The 13232-nt window shown below is 47.9% G+C and overlaps 1 protein-coding gene and 1 long non-coding RNA gene across 2 annotated transcripts; one reads left to right on the top strand and one right to left on the bottom strand.

Annotated features, from left to right (window-relative positions):
• Positions 1 to 358: 358 nt before the first annotated feature.
• LOC120691745 (homeobox even-skipped homolog protein 2-like) lies at positions 359 to 1221 on the bottom strand. The gene has a single exon (XM_039974922.1). It carries the CDS (start codon positions 1011 to 1013, stop codon positions 666 to 668), a length of 348 nt encoding a protein of 115 aa, XP_039830856.1. The 5' UTR covers positions 1014 to 1221; the 3' UTR covers positions 359 to 665.
• A 2691-nt stretch (positions 1222 to 3912) lies between these two features.
• Positions 3913 to 5989, top strand: LOC120691462. Its single transcript, XR_005682240.1, has 3 exons — positions 3913 to 4212; positions 4934 to 4984; positions 5758 to 5989. It is a non-coding gene; the product is annotated as an uncharacterized LOC120691462 (long non-coding RNA).
• Positions 5990 to 13232: the final 7243 nt, after the last annotated feature.

Here is a 13232-nt window from a genome sequence, read left to right as displayed (position 1 = left end):
AGCTTAATTAATTTACAGTAGCTGGTCTACATACGGTTCTTGATCCGTAGATTATTAGCATTCTACTTGCATTTAATTTGGGACACGCGTGGGATTATCTTGATCTGATTAGCTGTGTGGTTGTTGATAATAAAACGTAGAATATTGATCTTTTTTAAAATGGAAACAAACTGATCTTATACAACAAATAAATAGAGCATATTATTATATGCTTTTGCATATAGCTTGACTGCTTGAGTCAGACCGATACCACGCGTTCGGCATGTCGATTGTCAACTCACTATAATAGTGTCACGTAGAAATCATTGCGTACCGGCACAGTTCATAAAAAGAAAGAGAAATAATTGTGTACGTATAATTCTGGACCGGTATGGTACGGTTATTCAAAAATAGCAGTACAAATACAAATTCTGGATAATAATAAAATACATGTAGATGAGTGCCCAGCGGCACGTTTATACGTGTATGACTGTATGTATATACTATGTACTGTGGATCTAGATTGCAGAAGAAGGTTGGGTACGACGTGGCATGGCCTGAACCGTCCGATCAACTAACCCCATCGACCACCGTCGAAGAGTGTCCTCAAGGCACGTACGTGCACCCTGTCCATGGACGTGAGCACGCGGGCAGCAGCAGCAGCTGCTGGCTTCATTTCCGACCCGCTACCTGCACCAGTCGTTGCAGTTGTCGGCCTTGCACCGCTGGTAGCAGCCGCCCCACTGGAAGAGGTTGTTGATAAGGCACTTGACGCGGCACGTCGCCTCGCAGATCTGGCAGTCGATGCTGCTCACCAGCTTACTCCGCGCGCCGCCGCCGCCACCACCACCGCCGCCTCGCCCGCCGCCGCGAGCGGTGCCGTTGCCGTCTCCTTCCGCGTCGATCGCCGCCGCGGCCTCCGCGGGCGCCTGCTGCGCGACCGCGGCGGCCGGCAGGAGCAGCAGCACGCAGATCACTATCGCCTCCGCCTTCACGGCGGCGGGCGACGACGGCGGCCAGGACGCAGGCCCCATGGGTACTGTCACGACGGTCAGGTGGGAGGATGGCGGGCTCGAATTGGCGCGAGAGGATGATGGAGGGATTGATTTGTACGTGCGGTGGCGGCGGCGGGTGCGCGCATGCCTTGGGCGTGATGGCAGCGGCCGGAACGGTGCTGGTGATCGGTGGTTGGGTCATGGCAATTGCCCTCGCTGTTGGGGTCAACTTCAATCTCCTGCTATGTAGGACTTTAAGCAAAAACTAAAGTTGAGTTGAGAAGTGTCAGACTGTCAGTTATGTTTTTTTAAGGGATCAGACTGTCAGTTATTGGTATAATGGGTTGGTATACTCTCTCCGTCCCACTATATTTGCACATCTACCATTCAAATTTTATCCCAAATAAAAGTGCACAATGGACTATCATGTCGTGTGCATGCTACTAACTGGCTGCTGCAGTTTACCGGAAGATGAGAACAAATAAATAAAAAACGAAAGAAAAAAAAAACAACCATGCAGCAAGGGAGGCTCCAGAAGCTCCTGGACCAGGCTCATGGCATCGCATGGACCTGACTATTGGAATTGTGAACTTTTGGTTGGAAAGGAGAGCCCCCGCGTCGCCCACCCCGCTTGGGCGACTCGGGCGGCGGCAAACCCTAGCTGCTGCCAGAGGGCACTGCCGGGAAGCCCCGCGCGGCCCTGGTAACGGCGGCGGCGAGGCTCTTCCCCTTGTTGGTCGCGAGCGCGCAGTGCGGGGTTGGTGCTCGCCGCCCAGGTTGTCCCCTGCCACACCCCCTCCAGCTCTCCTTCTCCGGCAAGGTTTCTCGGCCGCCCGGCGGCCGGGTCTGTACTCCCGGGGGGCGGATCTGGCGGCCCCACCCCTTTGTCCTGCACGACGGTGACTCGAGGCCCGCCGCCTTCTCCCTACCCTCCTCCTCCTTCTCCGGCGTCCAAGCAAGGCCTGCCGGCCAGATCCTGGATCCATGAGGGCGGATCTGGCGGCTTCACCTCCTCTTCGCCTCGCGGTGCCGGTCGCTGCCGCCCTGGGCCACGCGACTGCTGGTCGGGGCCCGCGGAGTGTGTGGGCGACCGGCGCTGTCGGTGCGTGCCTCCCGTCGTCGCGGCGTGTGGCGGTGGCCGGTGGCGCTGTCGGTGGCTTCTATTCTGCCTGATGGCCGGCGTTGTGCCCACTGCTCGTGTGAGCTGTCCAGGGCTCAAGCAGTTGGATTCACGCCGCTTGTTGTCTCGTCTTCGGGATCTCTTGCAAGAGTTCGGAGCGAAAGCTCTGCTCAGTTTTGACTGGGCCAACGATGATTGACACTTTCAGTCTTCCCTTGTTGAAGGCATCGTTGAAGAACCTCTTCTTGCATCCTCCCCATGGTCGGTCAGATAGGTGAAGTCGCTCCTTGGCACAAGATTTGGGCGAAAGCCCTGCCGAGCTCTGTCTTGGTTGATGATGATGGCGTTCTGGCGTCATTCTCCTCCCTGGAGGCATCGTCGTTGAAACTCTTGTGCCCGGGTGTTGTAGTCTCCTTGTCCTACCTGTTGTATTTGTGGATTTGCCACATTTTGCCCTTGTGCTAGGGCCTTTGTTGTTTTTCTTTTTTGTGGACAAGCCACAGTCTCGCCCATGTGACTGGGCTGCCGTTGTATGGTTTTAGTCCGGTTTCCCATAATTAACTGGACGAAAGGGTTTTGCCTCGTTTTCCCCTAAAAACGGGGTTGTTGATTCATTATCAATATACATTCAGGTGGGGATCCCCCCTTGACAGTTTGAAAAAACTATTGGAATTGTTCTTTTTATTTTCTGCTCTAGAATCGTGACAAGGTGGCAGAGGAGGATCTTTTCAAGGGCAAAAGTGTTATTTTTCATCTGTCTTGGTATACGTGCCTAAATCTAGAAATGGAATGCAAATATTTTGGGAAAGAGGGATTATTTTATTGAAACCGTAAGGTCTATTTGGGAGATAGCTCCACTCTAGAAACTTCACTTCACCATTTTGCTCAATTCCATCAAATTCACTCTATCATGTTTGGCTATTGTATGGCTACACTCCACCAGCTTAAGAGACCGTCCTAACTCTTTCGCACCACAAACCAGTGGCCCAGCTAAACCCACCATTCCACACCTTACTTCCATGTAGGTCCTGCTTGTCTAGCTTCTTCCACCTCCACTCCACTGTTCCCCTTCTTTGGCCCCTTCCAATCGAGGCAGCACAACACAGCACAAAGGAGGAGGTGCTCGTCGGGGAGGGCCTGCCGGGGTAGGGTGCGCGGCGGAGGGAGGCAAGGCCGCATGGAGGGCATGGTGCACGGTGGAGCGAGGCAGGGCCACTAAGGCGCCAGTGGCGGATGGAATCAGGGTGTGTGAAGTCGGCTGCGAAGGGAGGCAGGGTCATGGACTCATGGCGGGATCCTAGCAGCGCAACCTCCGATGCGGTGGTGAGAGCCCGAGGGCGGGCAACACTAGGATCCCCGACAAGCGGCGCGACCTCCGTGGCTGCGACCTCCATGGCGGGACCTCCGGGGCGACGCAGGACAATGGTGGCGCGACCTCCGGGGCTTTGGGATCCTCGGCGGCGGTGCAAGGTGCCCGGCGAGAGGTGACGAAGGATACCCAATGGTTCGCTCGGGCGACGACGTAGGAGAGCGAGGGGAAAAGAAGACCTCAAACCGTGATTTTTCACTAACTAGTGACATGGTGGGTAATTTCTCCCTACTCCACCTGCTTCAAATTTTGGTGTCCATAAAATTGGTGGAGTAGAGCTACTTTTTGGTGGAGTGGAGTGGAGCAGGTGGTTGTGTTTGGATATTTTTTTCGGGAGTTTTGTTTTAATGGTCCCTTCCATGAAATTTGCAGGAATATTAAAGCAGCCATACATTTTTTTAAATTTATTTTCGCTTGGGTTTTGTTTAGACCCGGCCCTAAACGTACCCTATAGAGGCCCGGTCCAAGATCAAGACCCGGTGCCCAGGTCGGAGGCGCAGCAGCCGCCGCCGCCGCCGCCTCCCTCCGCCCGATACAGCGCTGCCCCTGTTTCTTCGCCATGTTTTCTCACGTCGAGTTCAATTCGACGGCAGTGGCACCTACACCTCGCGCACCCCATCTGATCTTATTTCATCAGGCATTGTGGCAGCGGCGGCAGTGGCAGCGGCTCCCCCTCCCCCGGCAGGCATCATAACCTTTCCTCGCGCGGCGAGCAGTGGCGGCGTTTCTCACCGAACAGTTTTCGTCAGGTGCGACAGCGGCTCCCTTGCAGTTTCATCCGTCGTTGTTTACGTCTCCATCTCCCCTTCATGGTTGCTTGTGGCGGTGTGCTTGGATGGTGGCACCGGATTGGGGAATTCAGCAGGGTAGCGGAATCTGTCTTCCGGTTGATCCAGTTTAACTCTTCTCCTATTGAAACACTCAATTAGCAGTTGCACGCTGGACAAAGTGCAGTCTGGCTTCTGAAGACGTGAAGATGCTTGCAGAAACAGTTGTGGGAGAGGGCCACTGAGCCTGAGGTCAGAGGATGTAAAAGATGATAACGCATTAGCATCCTTTAACATAAATTCCGTTAGTACTGGCTATTATTAGCCTCATAATGAAATTAGACAAATATTAGTTACGAACTATTAGAAACTTTCAGATAGAGATTGACTAGTTGTCATCTCTGCATCGAGCTACATGTATGGCATGACATGAATGTTTGTTCCTATTTGATTTGAAGGCTTGTGGTTGAGAGATGATTACATGGGGGAGCGGGCATGCACATGTATCTAAATAGAGAAGTGGGCTGATCAGTATCAACAATCACAAAAAATAAGTAAATATATATGGAATCACAAGCAATTACGGTGGATGCCCCACTGGAAGTAGCTGAAATAAATAATATGGTTAATGTTTATCCTGTTTGCAGACCTTTTTGTAACGAATTGACCATGAGCTGACGCAAACTTCTCTTGCCAAATGTAGGCTGAGCCTGGAACATCAAGTAGAAGCACCAGACAGCAATCACGAGTTCAAGTGAGTTTAATTTAGTTATATTCTGTCTTCGTGGACCAAACATAATGTGAGGTAAATTGGCATAATGCTTGGAGAAATTTGGCTTTTTATCAAACATGATTTATCAATGGCTAGTAATTGGTATATTTAACAACGATATGTCAGTAGCTTTTATATCAAGATGCTTTACCTACAAACTTCCCTGTCATGAGCTATTTTATATACATTGTTGTTATCTGAGAACTGGCCAAAACACCTCGTCAGAGTTTATCCTTACTTGTTTGCTCATATTATATTTAGAATATTTCAATAATGTGCAAGCTACTGAATTCGTAATCAAACAAAGGGTGGTTGCATACTGGTGACCTTGGAGGGTTTGGTGAAAGATGCCAATGAATCATGTCTGATGGCCCTTTCCGATTAATGAGCTCTGCAGCAAACAGTACAGGCAGATTAGTTTGTTCAAAATTATTTGATTTCATGGAGCCTAGCTGTGATGCGTTAGTTATTCTTATATTTTGGAATGAACCCTGAATTGACTCATATGGTGTACTCCTTCAGGTCAGCTCTGTGTGTATGTGTTGTTATGTTTGATGACAACACAATTAGAAAAATAATTTACTTGCAATAATGAAATAGAGCCTCATCTCTTATCATTTTAACTGCTGTGTTGGTTATTGAATCACCTTCATATGGCTTCCAAAGTTCTGACTACACAATGCAAAAATTCTCTTACTGCATATCATGCCTTCCTGCTTCTTACTCACGTTACCCACTTCACTCGATACGTGCAGGGAATTTAAACAGATCTGAACCTCGAAGAATGGCTTCCTGATTCTGCCCCGTCATGTGGCCGCTGCTGGAGTGTTGGAGATGCTTTACTGGACCATTTGGAGTGCTGGACTTGTTATTACTTACTGAAGTCTATACGTGTGGAAGTGATACTTGTGAAATTTGATCTTGTGTGTTTTGCTTAAGAAAATGATATGAACCTTTGATTTTAGTTGAATATCTCTCTTCTGAAGACATGTGTTGTAAAGTCTGAACTCGTGCCATTTAGATTGAGAAGCCAACATACAAAGAGAGGGGAGGGATGGGAGGGGTGGGGGGGGGGGAGGTGGAGAGTAGGGGAGAGGAGTAGATAGTAGAGAGATAGAGAGAGAGCGATCGATATCTAGTTAGGAGTATAGGGAGGCGAGAGATAGATTAGAGAGAGAGATAGGAGAGTCTACGAATAGATATCTCGGCTTCTTATATTCGCTGTGCTTTCAGTCTTTATGGTATTGTTCTTGGCTTTTTTCTTCTGGCTCGCTCTTCTACTCTCTCTTGCCTCGCTCTCTCTGCTACTCTCTCTTCCTCTCCGTGAGACTTCGTGATCAGTAAAGAGTGGAACATCAATCTTGGACAAGGGAGCTCTGGCCCATGGAAACGGTGGCAGAGATGGCAAATTTCATCAAGCTTTGGGATTGGGTCCAGGAAGTACATCTCACTGATGAACTTGATTGTCGCATGGATGCTTTGCTGGTTGTGCAATAAATCAAGGTTGGATTACATACTGCCTATTTGAGCTTGAGTCACTATTTATTTATGTAATATCAATGTTGTAAGAAACTGAGCTCCTGGAATCCTTTGAAAAAAAAAGATAATGATGCATTGGCACTCAGTTTGAGAAAATAGAAAGTGGGATATTGCTCATGTGAAGTCTTTATTTGTTTGTTCCATTTTTCATATGATCCAATACATCTTATAGACAAATCAACACAGAAACTGGTAGCACTCGCAGAAACTGCTAGCACAATGAATATCATTGTACAGCTGCTAGAGCTTAACATAGTGTTCAACCATGGTGGCACAACCATACATCACTCGTTGGAGAGCATCATCTAGCTTAGTTGTGCACTTTTCTCATTGCACAGCTCCATCTCGGTCTTCTCTGCATGCATCCTGTCCTCAGCAATAGCTAAACTGAAGCAATAGCTGATTCAAAGTTCACACTGGTGGTGCCAACTAATACGCATCACGGAGCTCCACTGTTTGTGTACCAAACCAAATTGGTAGTAATATGCAAAGGGAGCAGGCAAACAAACACTAGTAGAAAACACGCCAAAGGTCCACCCTAAAAGTACCAGAATAAAGATACTAACCGGTGCCTAAGGCTCACCATAGGTACCGGGTGGTAACTTTTATATTAGTACCGGGCGGTACCATCAACCGGTACCTATGGATGAGCCTTAGGTACCGATTCTTTAAGAGCCCTAAGACTCATCCAAGGGTTATTTCAAAATGAAAGTATCTCTCTTCTCATCAAAAGTGGTGTGTATGCGAGATAGTAAGAAAGGTACACGCGGGGAGATTCTGTGTTCGAATCCCGCCCAATCACTTTTGCTAAAAAAATACTAGCCATAGACACCGGTTTTTTTACCCGATGCTCATGACCGTGATTATTGGTCTCGGTTTCCGAGTACCGGTTCAAAAACCGATACCTTAGCCCTTCACTAACCGGTGCCTATGGCCACTTTTCCAGTAGTGAAAGTGAGACGTCGAGGCCGTTGCAGCTTCCGATCAAAGTGGACGACTCGCGCGGTATGCCGCCGCCACTTCTGTGCCCGTTGACAACGGATCAGAGCAGCCGATCGGTGCAGCAGGGGACGTGCGAGGTAGGGCGGGGAATGACCTGCGTCGCCGCCACCTCAGTTCGCCGCGACAAAAATGATGGCAAAGAACAGTGGCAGGATGGAGGGGTCAGAAGCAGCCAAGCAGTAGTCTTCAACATCCAATTCAGTCCAATCCAACTACCCTTAATCCAAATCCATCCAATATAATCCAAACTTCAAGCACCCAGTGGGAGGCCATAAACCATCAGCCATCCATGACGCCCGGCCACGACAAAAACTCGTCGGAAGGAAGCTGCTGCTCGCCGGCCGCCGCTGTTCGACCACGCCACCTCCGCCCGTGGCTCGCCAGCTCGTACCTGTCTCCGCTCGCCGTCGCACCAGCTACTTCTCGCCGGTCTCCGTCCGCAGCTCGCCGGCATCGCCGCTCGCTGGCCGCGCTGCCTTGCCTCTGTTTTTCGGTCGCACTGCCTTCGCTCGCAGCTCACCGGGCATGCTACCTCGTACCCTCGCCTTCGTTTGTCGTCGCAGGATCCCCGACCAGCCTCCGCCCACGCGTCGCCGCCTTCACGCCCACGCCAACTGCTGCTCGCCGGCCGGCCGCATGTTGAGGGCACGCGAGAAGAGGCGCAGCTGCTGAGGTAGAAGAGGAAGGTAGGGAACGACCTGCACCGCCGCCACAACCTGCGCCGGCCACGACCTGCGCCGCCGCCGTCGCGAGAAAAATGGCGAAGAAAGAACATGGGTAGTGGACGGAGCGGGTAAGCCGCGAGAACCTAACGGAGTGGGTTTTCAGGGAAGCCTACCTAGGTGCTGGACTTGGACCGGGCCTCGGTTGGGCATGGGTACGGCCAGGCCCAAACAATACCCACTCGAAAAAAGTAAAATTAAATATCACGTGCTTTAATATCCGTGCAAATTTCATGGAAGGGTACACCGGAGCATTCCTCTTTTTTCGGAGTGGAGCTAAAATTGTTGAAGTGAAGTGCTTCCAAACAGACTCTTAGTCGCAATAATGTGATGAAATTGTTAAGAATCTTTGACTGAGGATGTTGGAATGTTTGGTTTCCAATGTATTGTACTGGAGATAATCGAAAAAATTAGTTTCGGAAAAGATATTACCTTGCAACAAACGCATGGTCAATAAACTAGTGCCCCGTATAAAAAAAGAAGATACCAGCACTAAAAAAGGCTGCCACCTGCAATGAAATGCCTGTTCGCCGGTTAGCATATTTGTTCATCAGCACCGGTGGTAATATTATTAACCTGCGCTTTTGCAGCATACCTGTTGCAGGATGGCGCCGATGCATTTGGAGAAAATCCCCCGAATCCGCGGTCGTGTCATACCCCCGCGGTGCCCAGGAGGAGGCAGGCGCACGGTCGGTGGTTGGTCGAAACGCCCGAGAAAATCGACGGCCCAAAGATTATGCGTACGCAGCCCACTACCACGGCATAAATCTAGCCCTGATAAGCTAGAACATGGGTCAGACACATCGCAGCAGCAGCAGCAGGAGGCGGTTTTTTTATTTTTATATTTTATATTTCTGTTTTTTACAAAAAATATATTTTTGATTTGGAAATTTACAGAAATATACCCCGCCGCCCCGCTGCCGGGCGGCCGGGACCTGGCCGCCTGGCAGCCGGGCGGCAGGGACTTAAATGCAAAAAAAAAGAAAAAATTGCAGACAGGTCTCTGGGGCCGGTCACCCGGCAGCGGGGCGGCCGCCCCCCCTGGCCGCCCGGCAGCTGGGCGGCTGGCCCCCCAGCCCTATATAAGGTGTTGGCAGCCCCTCACCCCCATTTGGCTTACTAAAAATCCAGAAAAAAAAAGAGAGGGAGGGAGGGAGAGGAGAGGTGACGGAGAGGCAAAGCGGCGAAGCCCTGTCGGATTTTCAAGGCGGCGACTTTAGGTAACTAAAATTTTCTATATTTTATAAATAGATTATGTTGTAATTTTTTTTGAAACAGTAGATTAGCAATCAGTTCAATTATTGTTAGGAGTGATTAGTGGTACATTTAGATGCAGTTACTTATAGTGATTAGCGTTGATATAGTACACTTAGTGTTAGATTTAGTATTAGAAAATACTAGAAAATTGTTAGAGAAGTATTAGAAAATAAAAAAAATGCAAGATAATATTAGAAAATTTTAGAAAATGTTAGAAATTTTTTTAGAAAATGTTAGAAAATAGTTTAGCAATCAGTTTAATTATTATTAGGAGTGATTAGTGGTACATTTAGGTGTAGTTACTGATAATGATTAGCGTTGATATAGTATATTAGCAATCTGATTGCTCACTTGTGATTGCCAGGGCTCAACACCATGGCATCCTCAGGATCCACCTACATTCCATGGAATAAGGTGACGGAAATAGTCCCCCAAGGAGTCCAGGTGCCTATGTGTTTTTGCGGATCCTTGTGCAAACTAATGAAATCAAGGGTTTTGGGGAACAACTTTGGCAAGAGATTCTTCATGTGCGAGAATTACGAGTACGACCCGCCCAAGCATTACGGCAAGGACCGAGCAAAGGTACTACAAAACACTATCAGAGTTTGTCACTTTCTGATCTAGTAATGACTTTTAACATGATTTGGGGAAAGACTCCACCGCCTCTATGTGATTTCGTGCAGTGGTTAGACACCGAGCAATCTCAGCAGGATAAGGACTACGTGGAGCGTCAAGTAAGATGGGCTGCACAAAGGTGGCAACGAATGCTGCATGAAGAACAGATGGAGGAGAAGCGCAAGAAAAACCAGGAAGATATTCAGAAGAGGATTGCAGAAGTGGAACGTCAGAAGGCAGAGGAACATGAAGCTGATAGGGAGAGGAAGCGAGAGAGGGCCCGCCGTGCTAAGGTAGCAGGGTCTGAAGCTATTAGGAAGGGAAAATATCCCCGGTGCACTCAATAAAGCACCACCATGTAATCCCGGCATTTTACATTTCCTAAGGCATGTTAGGTTTACTCACAACACGAGGTTATCGTGTTGCACGTGCCATGGTTTTCATTGTTCAAGTATCTAGTAGTACGAACGCCTTAGGCCTCTAATTTGTAATCGTAGCATTATTTACAAAACTGTATTGCAAACCGAAAATTTATGATTCGTAACTACCCTTCTATTTTCAGTACACTTTCCAGTTTTTCCAGTGAGATATGAATTTTGAGTTACCACTCTCTTCTGTGTTCTTGGATTGTTCTTCCAGCCATCATATATATAATCAGGGAGCGTATAGTGGAAACTCTATTAAATGCATGAACACTTCTCATCTTGTACAAGTTGAGTCTTTGATTTTTCTTTTCATAATTCGTCAAGGAGAGTTGAAAAGTACAAAACAACTCAAATAAAGCAAAACACAGAACAATTCAAATAAAGCAAAACACAGAACAATTCAAATCAAGCAAACACACAGAACAATTCAAATCAAGCAAACACACAGAACAATTCAAACACAGAACAATACCTTCGTAATATTACATGCTACAATCTGGTGCAAATACATATCCATACATAACGAAATGTAATTATTACATACATGTCGGAATACATATCCATACATCTGGTTCAAATACATATGCACACATAACGAAATCTAGACGCGACGGGCTCCAAAATCCGAAGTCAATCCATCGGTGGGATTTCCAGAAGGTCCAACCTCAGCACCAACATTATCTTCTTGCATTTTAGGGCACTTCTTTTAAGTGTGACCATCTGCTCCACACAGGTTGCATCTTTTTTTCTTCTTTTCTGCCTCAGACTCATCCATTCCGTTACGGATACGAAGTGTCTGCCGTCGACCTACCCCTCTCCTAGCATCTGGATTGGGAATGTACATTGGAGAGATATTTGGTGTAGTGAATGATCCCAGACTGCCTATGCCATATATCTCATGGCCCCAAGTGTGCACAGCGGTTTCTTTTCTGTAACATTGTGAAACAAAAACCCCAGGATCCAACCCAGATTCTGAACATGCCGCAATGACATGGGAGCATGATAACTGAAGAAGCTGTGGCTTCTTGCATCTGCAAAAAACCTTGCCTTCTGGCGTTATCAAGCAATCCTGAACGACCCCTTGTCTGCGGACACCCTGCCCTGTCCTGTCCTTGCATGAAACCTCAAACCTTTGATCCTTTGTGCCCATGGAGACCACTCTGTGGTATTGAGCCTTTTGAATCTTTTCTTTCATGTAGTTAGTGACCCTATTACAAAAAATCACACCTGGATCATTAAGTAAGACAACAGCTGCCTGGTACCGCTCTCTGAAGTACCTTGTGCATCCGTATATGATGAATTCAACTATGCTAACAAGAGGAAATCCACGAACATGACGCATTACCATATTGTAACACTCTGCGTGGTTCGTTGTCTCGATCCCATATCGACGACCACCAGTGTCGTATAGAATTGACCACTTCTCCTTAGGTGCATCCTTAATCCACTGTGTGAAAGGTCCGCCGCCGGAACGTCTCCGGCTGGAGGTTGAGGCTTGTTCCTTTAGCAGCTCGGCGCACATGTTATCTAGCACCTGCCACAATGCATCAAACTTCCGCTGCTGATTCTGAGTGCACAATCTCTTGAACAAATTTATAAGTTCCTTATTCTTGAAGCGCTCATAAAAATTTGCACCCATATGCCTTATGCACCACCTACTCACAACATCTGGCCATAGAGGAGGCTGTCCTCGACTTCCTTCATGTAGTTGCCTTATTGCCGCTAGAAGACCAGCATGTCTGTCACTGATGAGGCAAACATCAGGCCTTCCAGCAACAACGTGAATCTTCACACGTTCAAGGAACCAGTACCAGCTCTCTGTGTTCTCATTCTCAACAAAAGCAAAGGCGATGGGAACAACCTGCTTGTTGCAATCAACTCCAATCGCTGTCAGTATTGTCCCCTTATATCTTCCTGTCAAGAATGTGCCGTCAATACATAGAACAGGAAGACAATACATGAATGCCCTCACACATGCACCAAGGCAGAAGAAAGCACGAAGCAGAAACCCAGGTCCCCCATCTAAACTCGGTACAATGTAGGTATCAGCCGCACTTCTAGAATTTCTCTGCACAATTGCTGACAGCATGTGAGGTAAGTTATCATATGAGGCATCATATGATGCCTCATATGTGACAAATCTCATCTCAAACACCTTTTGTTTTGCCCACCAAGCCTTTGCATAGCTGATTTTGTATTGAAAACGGTCGTCGATATCCCTAATTATCAATTTTGGCTCATAATCAATTTTGTCCAGAATCACCCCATACATCTTCTTGGCAACAAAAGTGGATGTGATGTTACGGTGAGTTTGAGCAACAACAGTTAATCTACATGTATGTGGTGTAACAATTAACCACTCCCAGTGTGTCTTGTACTTGCCCTTGTAGGCATGTACTCGCCATGAACAATCGCCATTGACACACTTCACCTCATATTCTTTGCTGCTAGACTTGACAACTCTGAATTCCTTCCTCAACGATATAGCCCAAAGTTTCACAGCATCTTTCACAGCTTCAATGCTAGGATACTTTGCCCCCTGCACAACCTCATTCTCTCTGTATTCGTACTCATTACTCCTAATATCCTGTATCACTGGATTTCCAAAACCCTTGCCTCTCCATTCACCTAGCAACGGGTAGTCCTCATCGTCTGATGAGTCCCCACATT

This window comes from Panicum virgatum, chromosome 9N (assembly GCF_016808335.1).
Source record: "Panicum virgatum strain AP13 chromosome 9N, P.virgatum_v5, whole genome shotgun sequence".
NCBI classification, from domain to species: domain Eukaryota; kingdom Viridiplantae; phylum Streptophyta; class Magnoliopsida; order Poales; family Poaceae; genus Panicum; species Panicum virgatum.
The sequence above is the reverse complement of the archived record's forward strand: the minus strand, read 5'-3'. Positions and strand labels throughout refer to the sequence as shown.

Excerpts from the sequence above, each read along its gene's own strand:
- LOC120691745 (XM_039974922.1), bottom strand. The coding sequence starts at position 1,013 with ATGGGGCCTGCGTCCTGGCCGCCGTCGTCGCCCGCCGCCGTGAAGGCG.